At 38.4% G+C, this 14,775-nt stretch overlaps 1 protein-coding gene across 2 annotated transcripts in view; it reads right to left on the minus strand.

Annotated features, from left to right (window-relative positions):
• The window catches only part of dbn1 (drebrin 1), a 130,578-nt gene that overhangs the window by 14,476 nt on the left and 101,327 nt on the right, over positions 1 to 14,775 (minus strand). For both annotated transcript variants that reach the window (XM_042430394.1, XM_042430393.1), the window contains exons 3-10: positions 11,932 to 12,044; positions 10,394 to 10,468; positions 8,099 to 8,242; positions 6,398 to 6,475; positions 4,694 to 4,845; positions 4,457 to 4,514; positions 2,059 to 2,115; positions 734 to 848 (exon numbers count right to left, since the gene is read on the minus strand). In XM_042430394.1, the coding sequence (XP_042286328.1) occupies positions 734 to 848; positions 2,059 to 2,115; positions 4,457 to 4,514; positions 4,694 to 4,845; positions 6,398 to 6,475; positions 8,099 to 8,242; positions 10,394 to 10,468; positions 11,932 to 12,044 (792 nt within the window). The remainder of the gene's footprint in view (positions 1 to 733; positions 849 to 2,058; positions 2,116 to 4,456; positions 4,515 to 4,693; positions 4,846 to 6,397; positions 6,476 to 8,098; positions 8,243 to 10,393; positions 10,469 to 11,931; positions 12,045 to 14,775) is intronic.

Genomic DNA, 14,775 nt, shown 5'->3' on the forward strand with positions numbered 1-14,775 from the left:
GTAACTTTGTAATTTCAATCTCATTTTCATATTCTGTTTTTAGAGTGACTCTGTGACATCTGTCCAGGGACTACAGGTAAAAAAAATAGCCTCTTGGTTAATTCTGGCGCATTTACAGCTATGTTTATCTATGTGCACTGTCCCTGTTAAATAAACAAACAAATAAATAAATAAAATAGGAAGATTTAAATGTTTATTGGGTCTTTTCTCTTGAATTCATGAATTATTTCTCATAAAATGCGTCTTATTTATCTAAGTTCTGGTTCTACAGGAGCAGCAGCAGCGTGACGCGTTGAACAGGTGTTATGTTGATGATTCAGATGTGATGAACCCTCGCACCCCCGCCCGCTGCCTTCCCTCGTTCTCTCCCCTTCTTCACCTTCAGGTGTTTCATCGCCCTGTCTGAACCAGGAACAGGAAACTGATGCTGTTCATGTTCACACTCCGCAGCTTTGGTGAGTTTGTTTTTACTTTTTAAAGATTTGTTTGTGTCTAAACTTCATCTGCATGAATTTAGGAGTAAAAGGAAAACACTGTTTGGTAAAATACGACCTATCTGGCTAGAAAAATAGTCCTTGTTGACTTAAAAACCTCAGCTTTAGAGTTCATTTGCCTCCTTTAAGTCTGTTTTCTTATTTAAATGTCTCGTAGTTTCACAGTTTTGTTTCTTTTTGTTGAGTGTTTTTCCAGCTCTGTTTGAGAATGAACTGTAAGAGAGTTTTAAAGTGTTTACCGCTCCTGTGGACGGAGACGGGCGAGGTGTCGACGCTGATGGTCATGGCTCTCTCCTTCTGCTTGAAGAACTCTCGAGGGTTTCCTGACCGCTGAGCGATGATGGCCTTCGCCTCCTGGAAACACACAAACACAGACAAATAAACACTGAACAGCGATCTGGATTATATTCTAACAGCTAATAAATCAAGCATTTTTGCTTTATCCTGCAGGATAGTTTCAGTTCCTTCACTGAGGAATACATTCAAAATTGAGATCATGTCCACACTCAGTCAGCTAAATTTGCAAACGCTCCTTTTTCTCTCTGTTTTGGTCCTCCGTCCAAAGTAAAACAGCATTTTTCTCAGCTGAAAACTGAGCTTCTCCAGAGTGTGTAAATGTGAAAACGCTGGGTGGCGTTGTAGTGTGTATGTGGGGAAACTGAGCTTTGTAGAAACGCTCGCATATCATCGTCTTCTTGAACTAAAACCCTGAAGAGGAAGAAGAAGAAGAAACACAACAACAATAACAACAACGGTGGACGGCTTCATTGTCTACTCTGACAGCTTGTTTAGAGTTAAACGTAGATATTCACCTCTTTTCTCTGCTGAAATCGTTGTAATCTGCTCCCAATAAACTAAATGAGTATTTTATTTATATCATTTAACCGTCTGGAGAAACTCATCATCCATCTGTTCTGGTTATAACTGCTCCAACCGTATTTCTGTCTAAAGTGTAAATGTGTGTTTATAACCAGTTTTATAACCTCCTGAGTGACAAAAAATTAAATATTCTTGACCAGATTGATGAAATAAAACAGTTTTGCCTCACAGGAGTGTGAGTTAGGCGGCTAATTTTAAAGATTTGGGTAAAAAGTTTAAGGTTTAAAAAAGACAGGCCTGCAAAATAAATGAAATATTTCTTTTAATTTTAATAACTTTAATTTCTTTTCATTTCTTTTCAATATGTGTGTTTAGATAAACTGATTTTGTTGTTTTGTATTACTTGTCAATCCAATTTAAATTGTTCCATTTTAATGTTTTTGTATAGGATGATGTATAGTGTGGATGTAATTTAATGTTGGATGCATTGTTGTAACTGTGTTGTTTACTGTGTGTAGCTTAAGTACAAAAATTGATTATGTATTTTATTCTAATAGAGACTCCAGGAAGAGTAAAGAGTGAACTATGTCTTCTCTCTGCATCACCTTCACGTACTCCTTACAACTCTTTTATAAATGTGTTTGTGTGATCTGATGACATTTTTTGCTCTTTGAACTCATATTTTTCTTTCATCTCCTGTTTCTATTTTCTTTGTTTTTTATTCATTATTTGTGTTTGAACTCACCTCTACCTCACTCTCCTTCTTGTCCAGGTTGAGATCCTCGATGCTCACCTCTGCTGCCTGCAGAGAAGAAGAAGAAGAAAAGAGAGTAAAAAAATAAATAAATAAAGAACTGAGGCTGCAAAGCAAAGCATGAATTTAATGATTCAAACCTGAACCAGGGAGGAAAAAAAATACACGCCGCTGCCAGCGAGGGGCGACAGAGACTGTGTTTCTATATAACATACAGATGTTATCATACTTTATACTTCCACTTCACTACATTTATCTGACAGCTTTAGTCACCAGTTAGTTTTCAGATTTAAGATTTGACATGAAGAAAAATATGATAATCTTATAAAATACAACACGTTGTTAAAGATTAAACCAGTGGTTTCCAACCTTTAAGCTGTGTGACCCCTTACAAAAAAATCAGTGTGTAGTTGTGTCTCCTTGTAAAGTTTCACATGTGTCAGACACCAAAGAGACATTTCTCATCTAAACTTCTCACATGGTTTCATTTTTAGTAACTGTTTGAGGCCCAACAAATCAAAAATGATGTTTTTTCTTCTGTCCTCTTCCATTAAATATCTCAGTGTTGCCAACTTACTAGATACATCAATTTTTAAACCCCCGACTTTCTTTTCAAAAAGGGTCTGACGACAAAAGTTTGACATAAGTTTGATTATTTGTTAAAATACAGAGTTCACAGGAGTCCAGTATCTGGATCATAGATCACTAACCAGCAGCTACAACAGTAACATGCTGCTCTAACACTGATGCTTCACTATTAATAATAATAATATATCAGTCAGAGGGACTTTTACTTGATTTTTCATGCAGGACTTGTAATAGACTTACTTGTAATAGATTATTTTCACGTTGTGGTACAGTATTGGTACTTTTACTTGAGTAAAGGAACTGAATACTTCTTCCACCACTGGTTTGTAATTTGTAGAACGGTTCATGAGGTTTTTAGATGTTTTCAGACTCTTTTTCTCTGTGATCCTTTAATAACAAGTATTGTATCTCATCCACTGAATAGTTCATGTGTGTCCTTTCCTGAGCATCTGTCTTGTTGTGAATGACTCTTTCACTATTTTTTTTTTGATATGTTTATTAAAAAATGTGACAAAAACATATTTAACTAATGCAGAATAAACTGTTTCATCCTTCCAAACATACGAGGCACTCTCATCCGTCCTGCTGAAGGATTATGATTCCTTTGTGGAGGGGGGGGGTGATTATGATTTCCTGCCAGATTACTTGGGTAGGCGGCCAAGTTGTTTCATGAGCAACAGACACTGCCAAAAGTCCCTTGAGCAAGGCAATCCAACCTCTGTGTGTGTGTGTATGAACTCAAAACGAGGACGGAGTTGAGGATGTTCAGAAGATTAGCTGAAATATCACAGCTGTGATGAGACGCAGCAGGCAGCTGATTGCAAGATGTCCTATTAGTTTTATGTCTGCTAGTAAAAATAAACCACAAACACACACACACACACACACACACACACACACACACACACACAGACACAGCGTATAATCACCCTCTTCAAATCGCTGTCTAACAAATTGGCCTAATTTTTGTGTCACGGCGTGACGTCCACATGGTCTTTTTTGGGAAGGGAAGTGATGCTTTGATGGGCAGAAACAACCAAATTAACCCCCAGAATATATACAAAATTCAAGATATTTAAGAATATAAATAACACTTTAAAATATACTCAGTTCAGCCTCTGTCTGAAACAGGCCGTTTTAGCTCCTGTCTCTTTAAGGCCCCGCCTCCCGATGAGCCCACTCTGCTCTGATTGGTCAGCTTAGCTTAGCTAGCGTCTTCCTCTGGTTCCAGACGCTAAACAAACTATAGTAGCAGGATTTCACTTAGTTTTCCTGTTTTTACTCCAAATGTCTACTTCTCAAATCCATCCGAGCCCGAATCTGATCTAGAATATGAGATTAGACAACGTGAACGTGGACAACGTCTCCGTTTGGTGAATATTACACTCATCACCTGTTTATTGTGTGACATAAATGCACTAAAATGCAGACTGAAGTGGAAAACATCTGCTGTCAGGAAATAACAAAGGTAACGTAGCTAGTAAAATCTTACTCTGCTGTTGCCAGATGACTGTATAGTATCTCCCTGCACCGTGCGCGCTGTGGAGCAGACGACCATATAAAGAAATCTGTCACAAGTTGACGTCAGCTCGTCTCGAAAGTAGAAAAAAAAACGTCGGAAACCGAGCGATCAGAGCAGTCTGAAGCCTGAGCTGCTCACACAGATTACTTCTACATACGGTTACCTCATTATTTGAAACCACATTTAATATGAACATCCGACACTGTAACATTATATATATATATATATATATATATATATCCTCTTTAATGTTAGCGAGCATGCTAACTACACACTTACTATGGCGGTCTGACTCTGCAACCTCTCTCTGGCCTCTTCCTCCTCCTGCAGCTTCTTCCTGTTGCCACACACACACACACACACACACACACACAGATTAGATGATACTTTACACACCTGAGACCTGGAAAATACCTGATATAATAGATTAGGAGATTAGGAGAAGAATCGTCCTGACATATATGTTTATTTAGATGATGATGATGATGATGATGGCTTGGTGCGTCTGTCGCTCACCTGTGCTCCTCGATCTGCCTCTCCCTCTCGCGGTATCTCTTCTCTCGGTTCTCCTGCTCTTGCCTCTCCAGCTCCATCCTCTCCTCCTCGAAGCGCTGCCGATCCTCCGCCGCCTTCTTCTTCTCCTCCTCCTTCCTCAACTCCTCCTCGCGCTGCAGAAAACATTAAAAAAAAAACACAGACAGATGTGATACAAGGAGGCCCGAAATGACAATGTTTTGCTTTGTTATTGATTTTATATAAAAAACAGAAAAAGCAGAAAACACTTGTTGATTGAGTTATGGATTCATGTCGCTGTGTGACCTGATATCTACGGTGTTTTGTGAAGCTGTGATGCAGCCTGCCGCCATTTTCTATTTTGCTGAAGGAAACAACAACGTTTGGCTTTGTTCTTCACTTCCAAACAACTCCAATCATAACAGACACTCACATCATTTGTATCTATTCAAAGTTTTTAACTGGGCTGTTGAGAATAAACTGGTGAATGGAGGTAAACATTGATTATTTCCTGGAAACTGTTGCACTCTGATCTACTGTTTATATTATGTCTTCAGAAAAAACAATTCCTGTGTATCTTACTCACTTCTCACTTCACTTTCTCAATTCCTGCTTCAGTTTTGAACTTCTGTAGTTCACACAGTTTCCCTTTATGATGAGAGATTATCACCAACATTTCAGTTTGACCTCCACACAAAGCTGTGGTGAGCACAGTCCATCAATTCTATCACAACTGATTAACTACTGACTACTGTAGACGAGACCCCAGTTTTACTAAACCGTAGTTACCCGTTAAAGGATCGAACCAGCTGTTTTGCATGTTTAGTGGTCATTTCTAAAAACATGCAGCCATGTTTTAGCTTTTGTAATATCTCTAAATGCTTGAATAGCAATGTTCTGAGGTCAGCAAAATAACTTTCAAAATGATTAAAGTTTGCCCTGTTGAGTTTGCAAACATCACAGCTTTATGAATGCAGAGCTATGAGGCGGCTGAATAGAGAAACTCTGTTTTCAGATCTTCACTTCAGCACCTGAACGCACCGCCGTTTCACTGTCCCCTCTTCAGTATCAAATATCTGAACCACAAATCTATGTTTCATTCATAAATATTAATAAACAGGTGATTAATCCTTCATTAAGCTTTCAGGGAGCAGAGAGAAGATATTCTTTATTTGTTTATGGAGAAAAAACAAACAATTAAACTATATTATGGCTCTATGTTAAACAAACAGAACATAACAGCTTTCATGGTTTCAATGAATGTGATTGATTGTGATTTTTAGTTTTTTTTTTTAAATAAATATGGGTTAAATTTAACAAAGAACACCATCTATGCACAACAAATGTTGTATATCAGCTGCAAAAAACAATTTTAAAAAGTTGAAATATTTCCATTTCTGTATATTCTGGGTCACTTTCAGGCTAAAAGAAAAGTGTTTAGGGTGTTTTTACTGCAAATTGACAAGCAAGTTTCAAGTCTCTGCGAGTTGATTGTTATATTACATATAATATTATATTATTATTATATTCTATTGAAAGTTATAGACACACACGATGTACTGGACTGACTGCTGGAACTGGTCCTTTAATGTCAGTGATGCAGGATTAAAACCTTTTCTTGTCTCACTTGTGCTTTCTTTCCTTTCTTCCCTCCATCTTTTTTTCCCCTCCCTTCATCATCATTTTCTTTTTGTATTCAACACCTACCTTGGCTTGCTCCCAGAATTCCTCTCTATTGATCTTCTTCATCTCCACCTCTGCATTGGTCTTCTCGTACACTGTGCCCTGCACCAGGAGAGAGAGAGAGAGGAGGGAGAGTTTTAATGATCACATGTGTCCATCTTTATCTTTGTGTGTGTGTGTGTGTATAAATAAACTTTATAAATTTCTGTGACAAACGTTTGAAATGATTCATGTGAAATGATGTTTATTCAGGAAACTGTAAGAATCTCTATAACAGAGTTTACGAGGAGTCACGACGACCACATTTATGAGAAAAAAAAACAAAACAGCAGGTTGAAATAAATCGGAATTATTGTTTTAAGTGTATAAATGTAAAAAGTGACTCAATGTAAACAGTCTGAGGAAGAAGAAGAAAAAGAAACTTTACTGTACTGTAGGGACACTTTGGGCTTTTTGCTCAACAAACTCTCTTAACTTGTATTAAATCTCTTTTGACGCCCCCTAAAATGTCCATATAAGGCAGCCTGTTCTGCTCTGTTTCATTCATAAAAAATGTTCCCAGAGAGTGAAAAGAAGAACTTGAGGTTGCTGCTGTCAGGAAAAGCAGCAGACACAGTGTCAGTAGGCGTATTAGAGGAGCTGAAACAATCACACAACATGAATCCATCAGAGCAGCAGCTGCACGGTGACAGAAATAAAGAAGGAACGCTTTGACATGAAGGTAGATGCTTATATGAGAGGAGGTCATGTGACCGTCACAGAGATATTAGAGGAGAGAGAGAGAGGCAGCTGTTTACTGCTGACAAACATCCGCACACCAGGAAACTGGCAGCCATGACGATGATAATATGAATAGTAATTAGTAATAGTATTGATTTTACATTAAACGCACAAAATGTAATTTCAGCCGCTAGGCGTCTCAATCAAAACAATAACAACAGACAGAGCGTGATGATGGTGTGAAGTAGCAAGGGATCATGGGAGTTGTTGTCTTCGTCGTTAAATAACCAGCTTCACCGGGATAGGATTACTCCAGTGTTCATCCTTCAGGATGTTTTTACCCGCAGAGGTCTCCTCCTCTCCAGAACAAACGGACCCGGAGATTACAGGTAAAAACACTGAATAAAGCTGTTTCACCTAAAAAAAATCAGTGTTTCTCTGACGATGTACGGCGACCACCGGACTTCCTGGAGGGGCTGTTAGCCGAGCTGCTGCTAACGTTTGTCCAGTTTATTTCTCTGATAACTTAAGATCCAGACGTCCAATGACTAAAATCCTTCTTCCGGCTAAAAGATATAGTTAAAATTTATCATGAAAATGTGGCTTAAAACTGAATAAAAGTCAATTTATAACCGATGTATTATCTTGTATGTGTGTAAGTTACTCTTTGGTAGACGCCATTGTAGCGGACAAACACAGCGCCGCCGTCTGCATCTTGTGCGTGTTTACTCTTTGGTAGAGGAGGTATGACGCCATTGACATGCGACCAAATGAAACGGTCCGTTACTTTGATTAAATTACAGATTTCTCTGGGTTTGAAAATTGTTGGAAACATTTGAGATAATGTAAGTACACAACTCAACAACATATATAACATAGGTCTAGTTGGTTTAAGATGCGGAATAATTACATATTATACCTTTAAAATTGTTGTAGTCTTAGTTAAATGTGTGTGTGTGTGTGTGTGTGTGTGTGTGTGTGTGTGTGTGTGTCCTCTGTTCGTACCACGTCTTTGTGCTCCTCGTCCCGGGTTTTCAGGCGGCTCAGGACCGGACTCGCCACCACCGCCGTCCCGTTGGTAAGCCGCTGCCCGATAGCTGACGCGTCGATGTCGTCCAGACTGCTGGCGTTGACGGTGACCTCCACACCCTGCAGAGAGAGAGAGAGAGAGAGAGAAAGAGAGAGAGAGAGGGGAAACTGAGGATGTTGACTAACAAATCGATTTTATTCGATTTGACTTCAGATAGAGTTTAATATGATTTTATGTCTTTAAAACTTGATCATATCATGCCAATAAAGATTTATTGGATTGAAAGAATACACTGATGTGTGTGTGTGTGTGTGTGTGTGTGTGTGTGTGTGTGTGTGTGTGTGTGTGTGTGTGTGTGCAATCCCAAAAAGGGTCATTGAAAGCCTTGTTGGTATGATGATGAAGTCGAGGTTGTGTGGGAGACAGAAATACCACTTAGAATAATGACACATCGACACACACACACACACACACACACACACACACACACACACACACACACACACTAGGCTGTTATAAAAAAACCATATATATATATATATATATATATATATATATAAATAAAATGTCACTTCTGCTTTAATCTCAATCTTTTTATCTACTCTACAAATCCAGGTGTACAGGTGTGAATACACGGCTTCGTACTACACACACACACACACACACACACACACACACACACACACACTCGTTCCTCCTCTTTGATCCTCCATCAGGTTTAATGTACTTCTCTCACAGACTGTTGCTTGAGAACAGACAAATATCGAAACTGTGTACATCAAAAATGTACTAAACCTGAAGCAGATTATAAAATAAATGAGATCAGAGAGAATGATCCAGTTATAAGTGATCAATTATTATCGATGGAATAAAACTATAAAAATATGATAATGTTGTAAAATCTAAGTTTGTTCACACTGAGTTGTGGTTCTGAAGAAATCTCATATAAAACATATTGAAGTTCGACTGTTTTAGGTTTATATTTTTATATTTAATTGCAGGATCGACCAATCAGAGTTTAGTAGTTGAGGTGGATGATTATAAACTCCATGATGTTCAGTATTTTTAAGACTCTGGAAATTTGGCTTGAAATAGTAAAAACGCGTATATGATATCAAAGTTGAGAGTCTCATTTGTAACTATTGATTAACCAAGTATAAAGAAACAGGAATGTGAAAAACGATTGGTTCGCGGAATTAATTATGTAATTTTCGTAATAAATGTCAGAGCATAAACACACTCAATTCAAACCCAGTATCAGGAAAGTTTACAAAAACTGACAAGATCTCCAATTTAGATTGAAGCTAATTTCTAATACTTTTTAGATGAACTTATTATACTTATTATGAACATAAGACCCTAAATTACATAGTTAGAAGACTGTTGTGGATTTTCAGCAAAAATCAAAGATTAGAGAAAAAGTCCAAAAACTGAAAACAGATTTGTGTATCAGAACTTTGTTTTTTCTTCTTTCCTCTCCCATTAATCATCTCACGACCCCTCAGATTTATCTGCTGACCCTTTGGAGGGGCCCCGACCCCTAGGTTGGGAACCACTGGACTAAACTAGCTAACTGTATATAAAGTAGTGTAAACTAGCTCCACCTCCAGCAGCTACAACAGTAACATGCTGCTCTAACACTGATGATTCAGTATTAATAATCTAATGATGTCATATATAATAATATATCAGTCAGAGGAACCAATAAAATGATATGAATTTTGTTTAGCAGTTGCAGATTTCTTTTTTATTTGTTTCAACTTTATTTGTTTGTTTTCAGTTTGTATAACAATCATGTTTTGTTGTCAAGTAAACTAAATAACATTATTTTTTTAAAAAGCAAAAAGCTAAATTAAAATAAATAAAAAATAAAAGAGAAATAAATGGGTAGTGCTTTATTTAACAGGTTTGTTATTTCCTTATAATTTCCTGGAGAGTGTAAATATGTAATTTGGTAAAACTTACTCACAGAATCGAGTACTGACACAGTTATTTGGGCTTAGTTCAGTTGCATTGAGTTTAAAAGCAGTTGTTGATTTCTTTATGAATTTCTTTGAAACAAACGCTCAATTTAAACCCGTTTAAACATTGATTCATCATTGATTTAATATTGGAAACACCTGCCTGTGGACAAGATGATTGAAAAACTCTCTAGATTTCCAAGAACTGTAGAATAAATCTTTTTTCCAATAATAAAAGGAGCATTTATATATTTGTTGTTGTGTTGTTGGTGTTTTTATTTAGAAATGTGTAAAAGTGTCATGGCTGACCTGGAAGAAGTCTGCGATGGTGGCAACGTGGCTGGCGCAGGCACACTTCCTGGCATCCGGCACGTCTTCCCCGACCTGAGAGAGGGAAGGAAAGTGTAAAAAAAAAAAAAAAAAAGTTTATCAAAATCAAAATTTGATGCTCAATATTCTTCCGAGTGATCAGATTTTCCTGGTTTGGGTCTCATTTAGAGCCTTTGTTGAGCCGCGGTCATGTTCACTTCATGGTTATTGAAACAGTTGTATTATAACAGGCTGGATGTGATTCAGCAATCACTGGTCATTCAAGCCGACACAAAGCAAACGCAGCACACAGCAATTACAGAGAAATAGAAATACAGGAAAACGGCCCTTCAAGTTCATGTCAATTTACCTCTCAATACCGAGACATTTCATCTGTCAGATGGAGAAAGAGAAAGAGAACTTCATTTGAATGTTTTTGCAGCATATTTAAAGAGGAAGGGGTACATTTTGGAACTGTTGAAATGTATTTCTGGCCAGTTTTTTTGGCACAGTTCGGCCCAGTTTGTCACGGTCTGGTGCTCTTAGTGTTGCTGTGTTACATGATGATGAACTCCTGTGGCTCGGCTCCCAGTCTCACTGAAACACCAAATGTCTCTCTTTCTTTTCTCTCTTTCAGTCTTCATTTGTTGCATTAATTACCGGATCACTTCCTGTTCTCTTTTATCCAACCCTGTCTTGTGGAAATTACGTTTATATACTACTAATTTGTAGTAACAACAAATAGGCTTTGAGGAAAATGTGTGTTTAGTTTAAGGCAACATAAACGCTTTGGTTAGAGAAAGAGCACGGTGCGACTCTTGAATAAAGTTAGTAATCTGCAATCTTTAAATACTTTTAAATAATTTAAGAGGACATATTCTGCACATTTCCAGGTGTATATTTATATTCTGGGGCTCTACTGGAATATATTTGCATGATTTCCAGTTAAAAACTCCTTATTTATCTTCTACTGGTCCTTTATGCAGCCCCTCAGTTCAGCCTCTGTCTGAAACAGGCCGTTTTAGCTCCTGTCTCTTTAAGGCCCGCCTCCCGATGAGCCCGCTCTGTTCTGATTGGTCAGCTTTCAGGAAGCTTCCCCCGGCTCCCGAGGCTACGTAAACAAACTATAGTAGCAGGATTTTACTTCTTTTTCTATTTTTCTTTTTTCTACTGCAAAAACAAACAAACAAAAAACCCTGCTGTTGTGACCTTTGTTACCTGCAGGTGGCGCCAGAGTCAAAACTGCAGCAGCTGTTTCTTTCTATCTACATCTGCAGCTTTAAACTGCCGCAGCTGTCACTTTCCCAGAGCTGCTGAGGCTGCAGCTCTGTGATTGGATGATGAAGACCGAACATGGATTCAGTGACATGACGTGTCCTTGTTAAATAAACTGTTAGATTAAAAATGCGCTATGACCTTAAATGACTCTGATATTCTCTTTTTAATAGCTCCGAGGTCAGTGTGTGTGTGTGTGTGTGTGTGTGTGTGTGTGTGTGTGTACTGCCCGGGGTGTGTGGCGTTGCATCGCGGCGACTCACCCAGTTGATGAGGATGTATCGTGGCAGAGCAGCGGTGGGCTCCTTCAGGCTGCAGAAGCCATACATCACCCGGCCGCTGTCAAAGGTCAGTGTGATCTCTGGCAGACCACCTCCTGCACCACAGAAGAAAAGACTTTATTACTCCTGCAGCACAGTCAAGAGTCATACCTGGTTTTAAAATGGACTGCATTTATACAGTGCTTTTATCCAAAGTGCTTTGTAATTTTCCTCTCACTCACACACACACACACACACACACACACACACACTGATGGCAACGGGCCACCATGCAAGATGCTGGTCTAACCATCAGGAGCAATTTGCATTTCAGTGTTTTGCTCAAGGACACTTTGACATGACAACACGAGGAGGAGCTGGGAATTTAACCTTGTGATCAATGTTTTAGTTAGATTGTCCTCTAACAGGGACAAGTTGAGCCACTAGATCACCAAAACTCATTCTCATTGGCTCACAGAGCTCTCCATAACCAGGCCCCTCTCAGGTCGGACCTCGCCATCGCCACCCTCCTTCCTGCACCCTCCGCTCATCTGACGCCAACCTCTTATCCCCGCCACCCAGGACCAAGCACTGGAAATGTAGTTGCTATCCTGGATTCCTGTACATCCAGAAATCAGCCTTATTTTATTGTTTCCTGATCGCTTTCAGCCGTTTCAGGAGTCGTGTTAAGTTTCCTGCAGCTGCGGCTTCATATTAAAAGCTTTCAACTGACAAACTAATATGAGGCTTATAGGAAATTAAATGTATTTATGACTAGATTAGCTTTCTTAGCAGTGCTATTCTTAAAAAAAAACAGGTCTACACCACTAGATGAGGAGATATTTGGTGCTATTTGGTCAGCGGATCAGTTATAAATACTGCAGCGAGGAAGAGTACAAACACAAACAGATGATGATAACATGAAGAGCTGCAGACAACAGACTCTTGATGCTTTTTCTGCTAACCAGCAAACCTCCGACAGGTAAACAACTTCTTTTATCTTGACGGTGGAAAAACATGCAAAACCCCATTACAGGACCAAAAACATAACCTCACTGGCGCTAGCAAGATGTTTACTCAAGTAAATCTACACACTAAACATCACTGGGTTAAAATTTTATCCAGTTTGGGTCAATATAGCACCAACACGATACTGGTTCAATGTTACCCAGAAAACCACTCAAGACAAGATACTGTTGAGACCCAGTTCGAGTGTTATTTTTCACTTTATTGTTGGATTATTTACCCAAACTAAAGCTTGTTATAATCTACTCTTTTTAAATTAGTTTGTTATTGATTGTTAATAACTTGTGTATCTTTTGTTTGTCATATGTACATCGTTTTGTACAAGAAACTACATTTGTCACAAGTTTTAGCTAAAGCTCTGTTCACCCGGTGGTGTATTGGTGCCATATTGACCCAAACTGGGTCAATTTTGAACCCAATGATTTTCAGCTTGTATAATATAATAAAGAAAGTCATTTAATGGTTACATTTTTATTAAATTTGTGCTTCTTTGCTGCTGTCTTTTGGTAGGATGTCTCAAAAAATGAAACTGAAGCTGAAATTATGTTTTTTGAAGGTAAAGTGGAGACTTATAATTAAACAACAGCACTGGATTAGTTGAGGATTCATGGCTGGATGACAGTTGGATGTTTAGACGTTCAGGTGACGTGTTTTTATGATCCTGTTCTCCATATCTGAGTGTAGTTTCAGATGTCTACAGAGCTACAAATATGTCTCCACACACATGTGTACAAACCACACAAACATGACTGTGTCCTGCTGGTTCTGATCTGAAGCAGCAGGCAGATTCCTCTAAGGTTCGCAGTCCGGATGAACAAACTGCGTTTCCTCTCCACCGCTGCTAAAATATTCACGTCTCTCTCAGGAAAAGCTGCCGACATGAAGGAAACTGAGAGCGCTGCGAGCAGAAGTGGCTCTTTATCATGCGTCTCTTCTCCTGCATTAGTGATGCAGACACACTTCACTGTAGTAGCTCCAGTTTATTCCACTCATGTGATCGTCGTTTGTATATTCAGGATTTCTGCGTTGATGATTACATTAGACTCACAGAACAAGCCATGGCTCTCATCGAAAGCAAATCAAAGTAAAACCACGAGGAGACACGTGCGGCTCGTTAATAAAATCAACCACATTTATGAAGACGTGTTTAAGGCTGCATTATTTTACATTTTTCTTATTGTCAACAAATCCCATTAAAAAGACCAAAACCAACAACGTGTTAGTGTGTATCTCAATACTTTCTGACCTCTCTACCTTGTTTGTGGCCCATTGATTCCTACTGACGACACAAATCTTTAAAAAACAGCTTACGGATATCTAGTTTCTCTTTTTAAAAGGCTCAGTAATTTACTAAAACAGCTGGTCGCTGCACGTTAATCAAACAAGGAACAATACATATTAATACATATTAAATATTTTTTGGACAACAATGGAGCTCTATGGTGCCAAGCAGGCTTCAGATATACACACAATAATTTTTAGTGGGATAAAATGATTGTTGGTTTTTGTCTTTTTATCAGATTTGTTGACAAAGAGAAAAATACAGAATATTGTCAGACTTTTCCTTTAAAGGTTACTGTAAGTCTGGAAATTTTCTATGTTTTTTTTTTATTGTCAACAAAACTCATGTTTGGAGCCAAACCAACAATGATTGATCAGCTAACAAGTATTGTGTGTGTATCCAAAGGCTGATATATCTTATTCCTCTGTGCCGTAGACCTCCATTGTTGTCCAAAAACTATTAAAAACAGAAGAGTTTGGTCATGATAGTTTGTTTAGAAATGGCTCCAAAGACTAATAACAGCGATTTGCAAGGATATC

This window comes from Thunnus maccoyii, chromosome 13, assembly GCF_910596095.1.
Source record: "Thunnus maccoyii chromosome 13, fThuMac1.1, whole genome shotgun sequence".
Lineage (NCBI taxonomy): Eukaryota > Metazoa > Chordata > Actinopteri > Scombriformes > Scombridae > Thunnus > Thunnus maccoyii.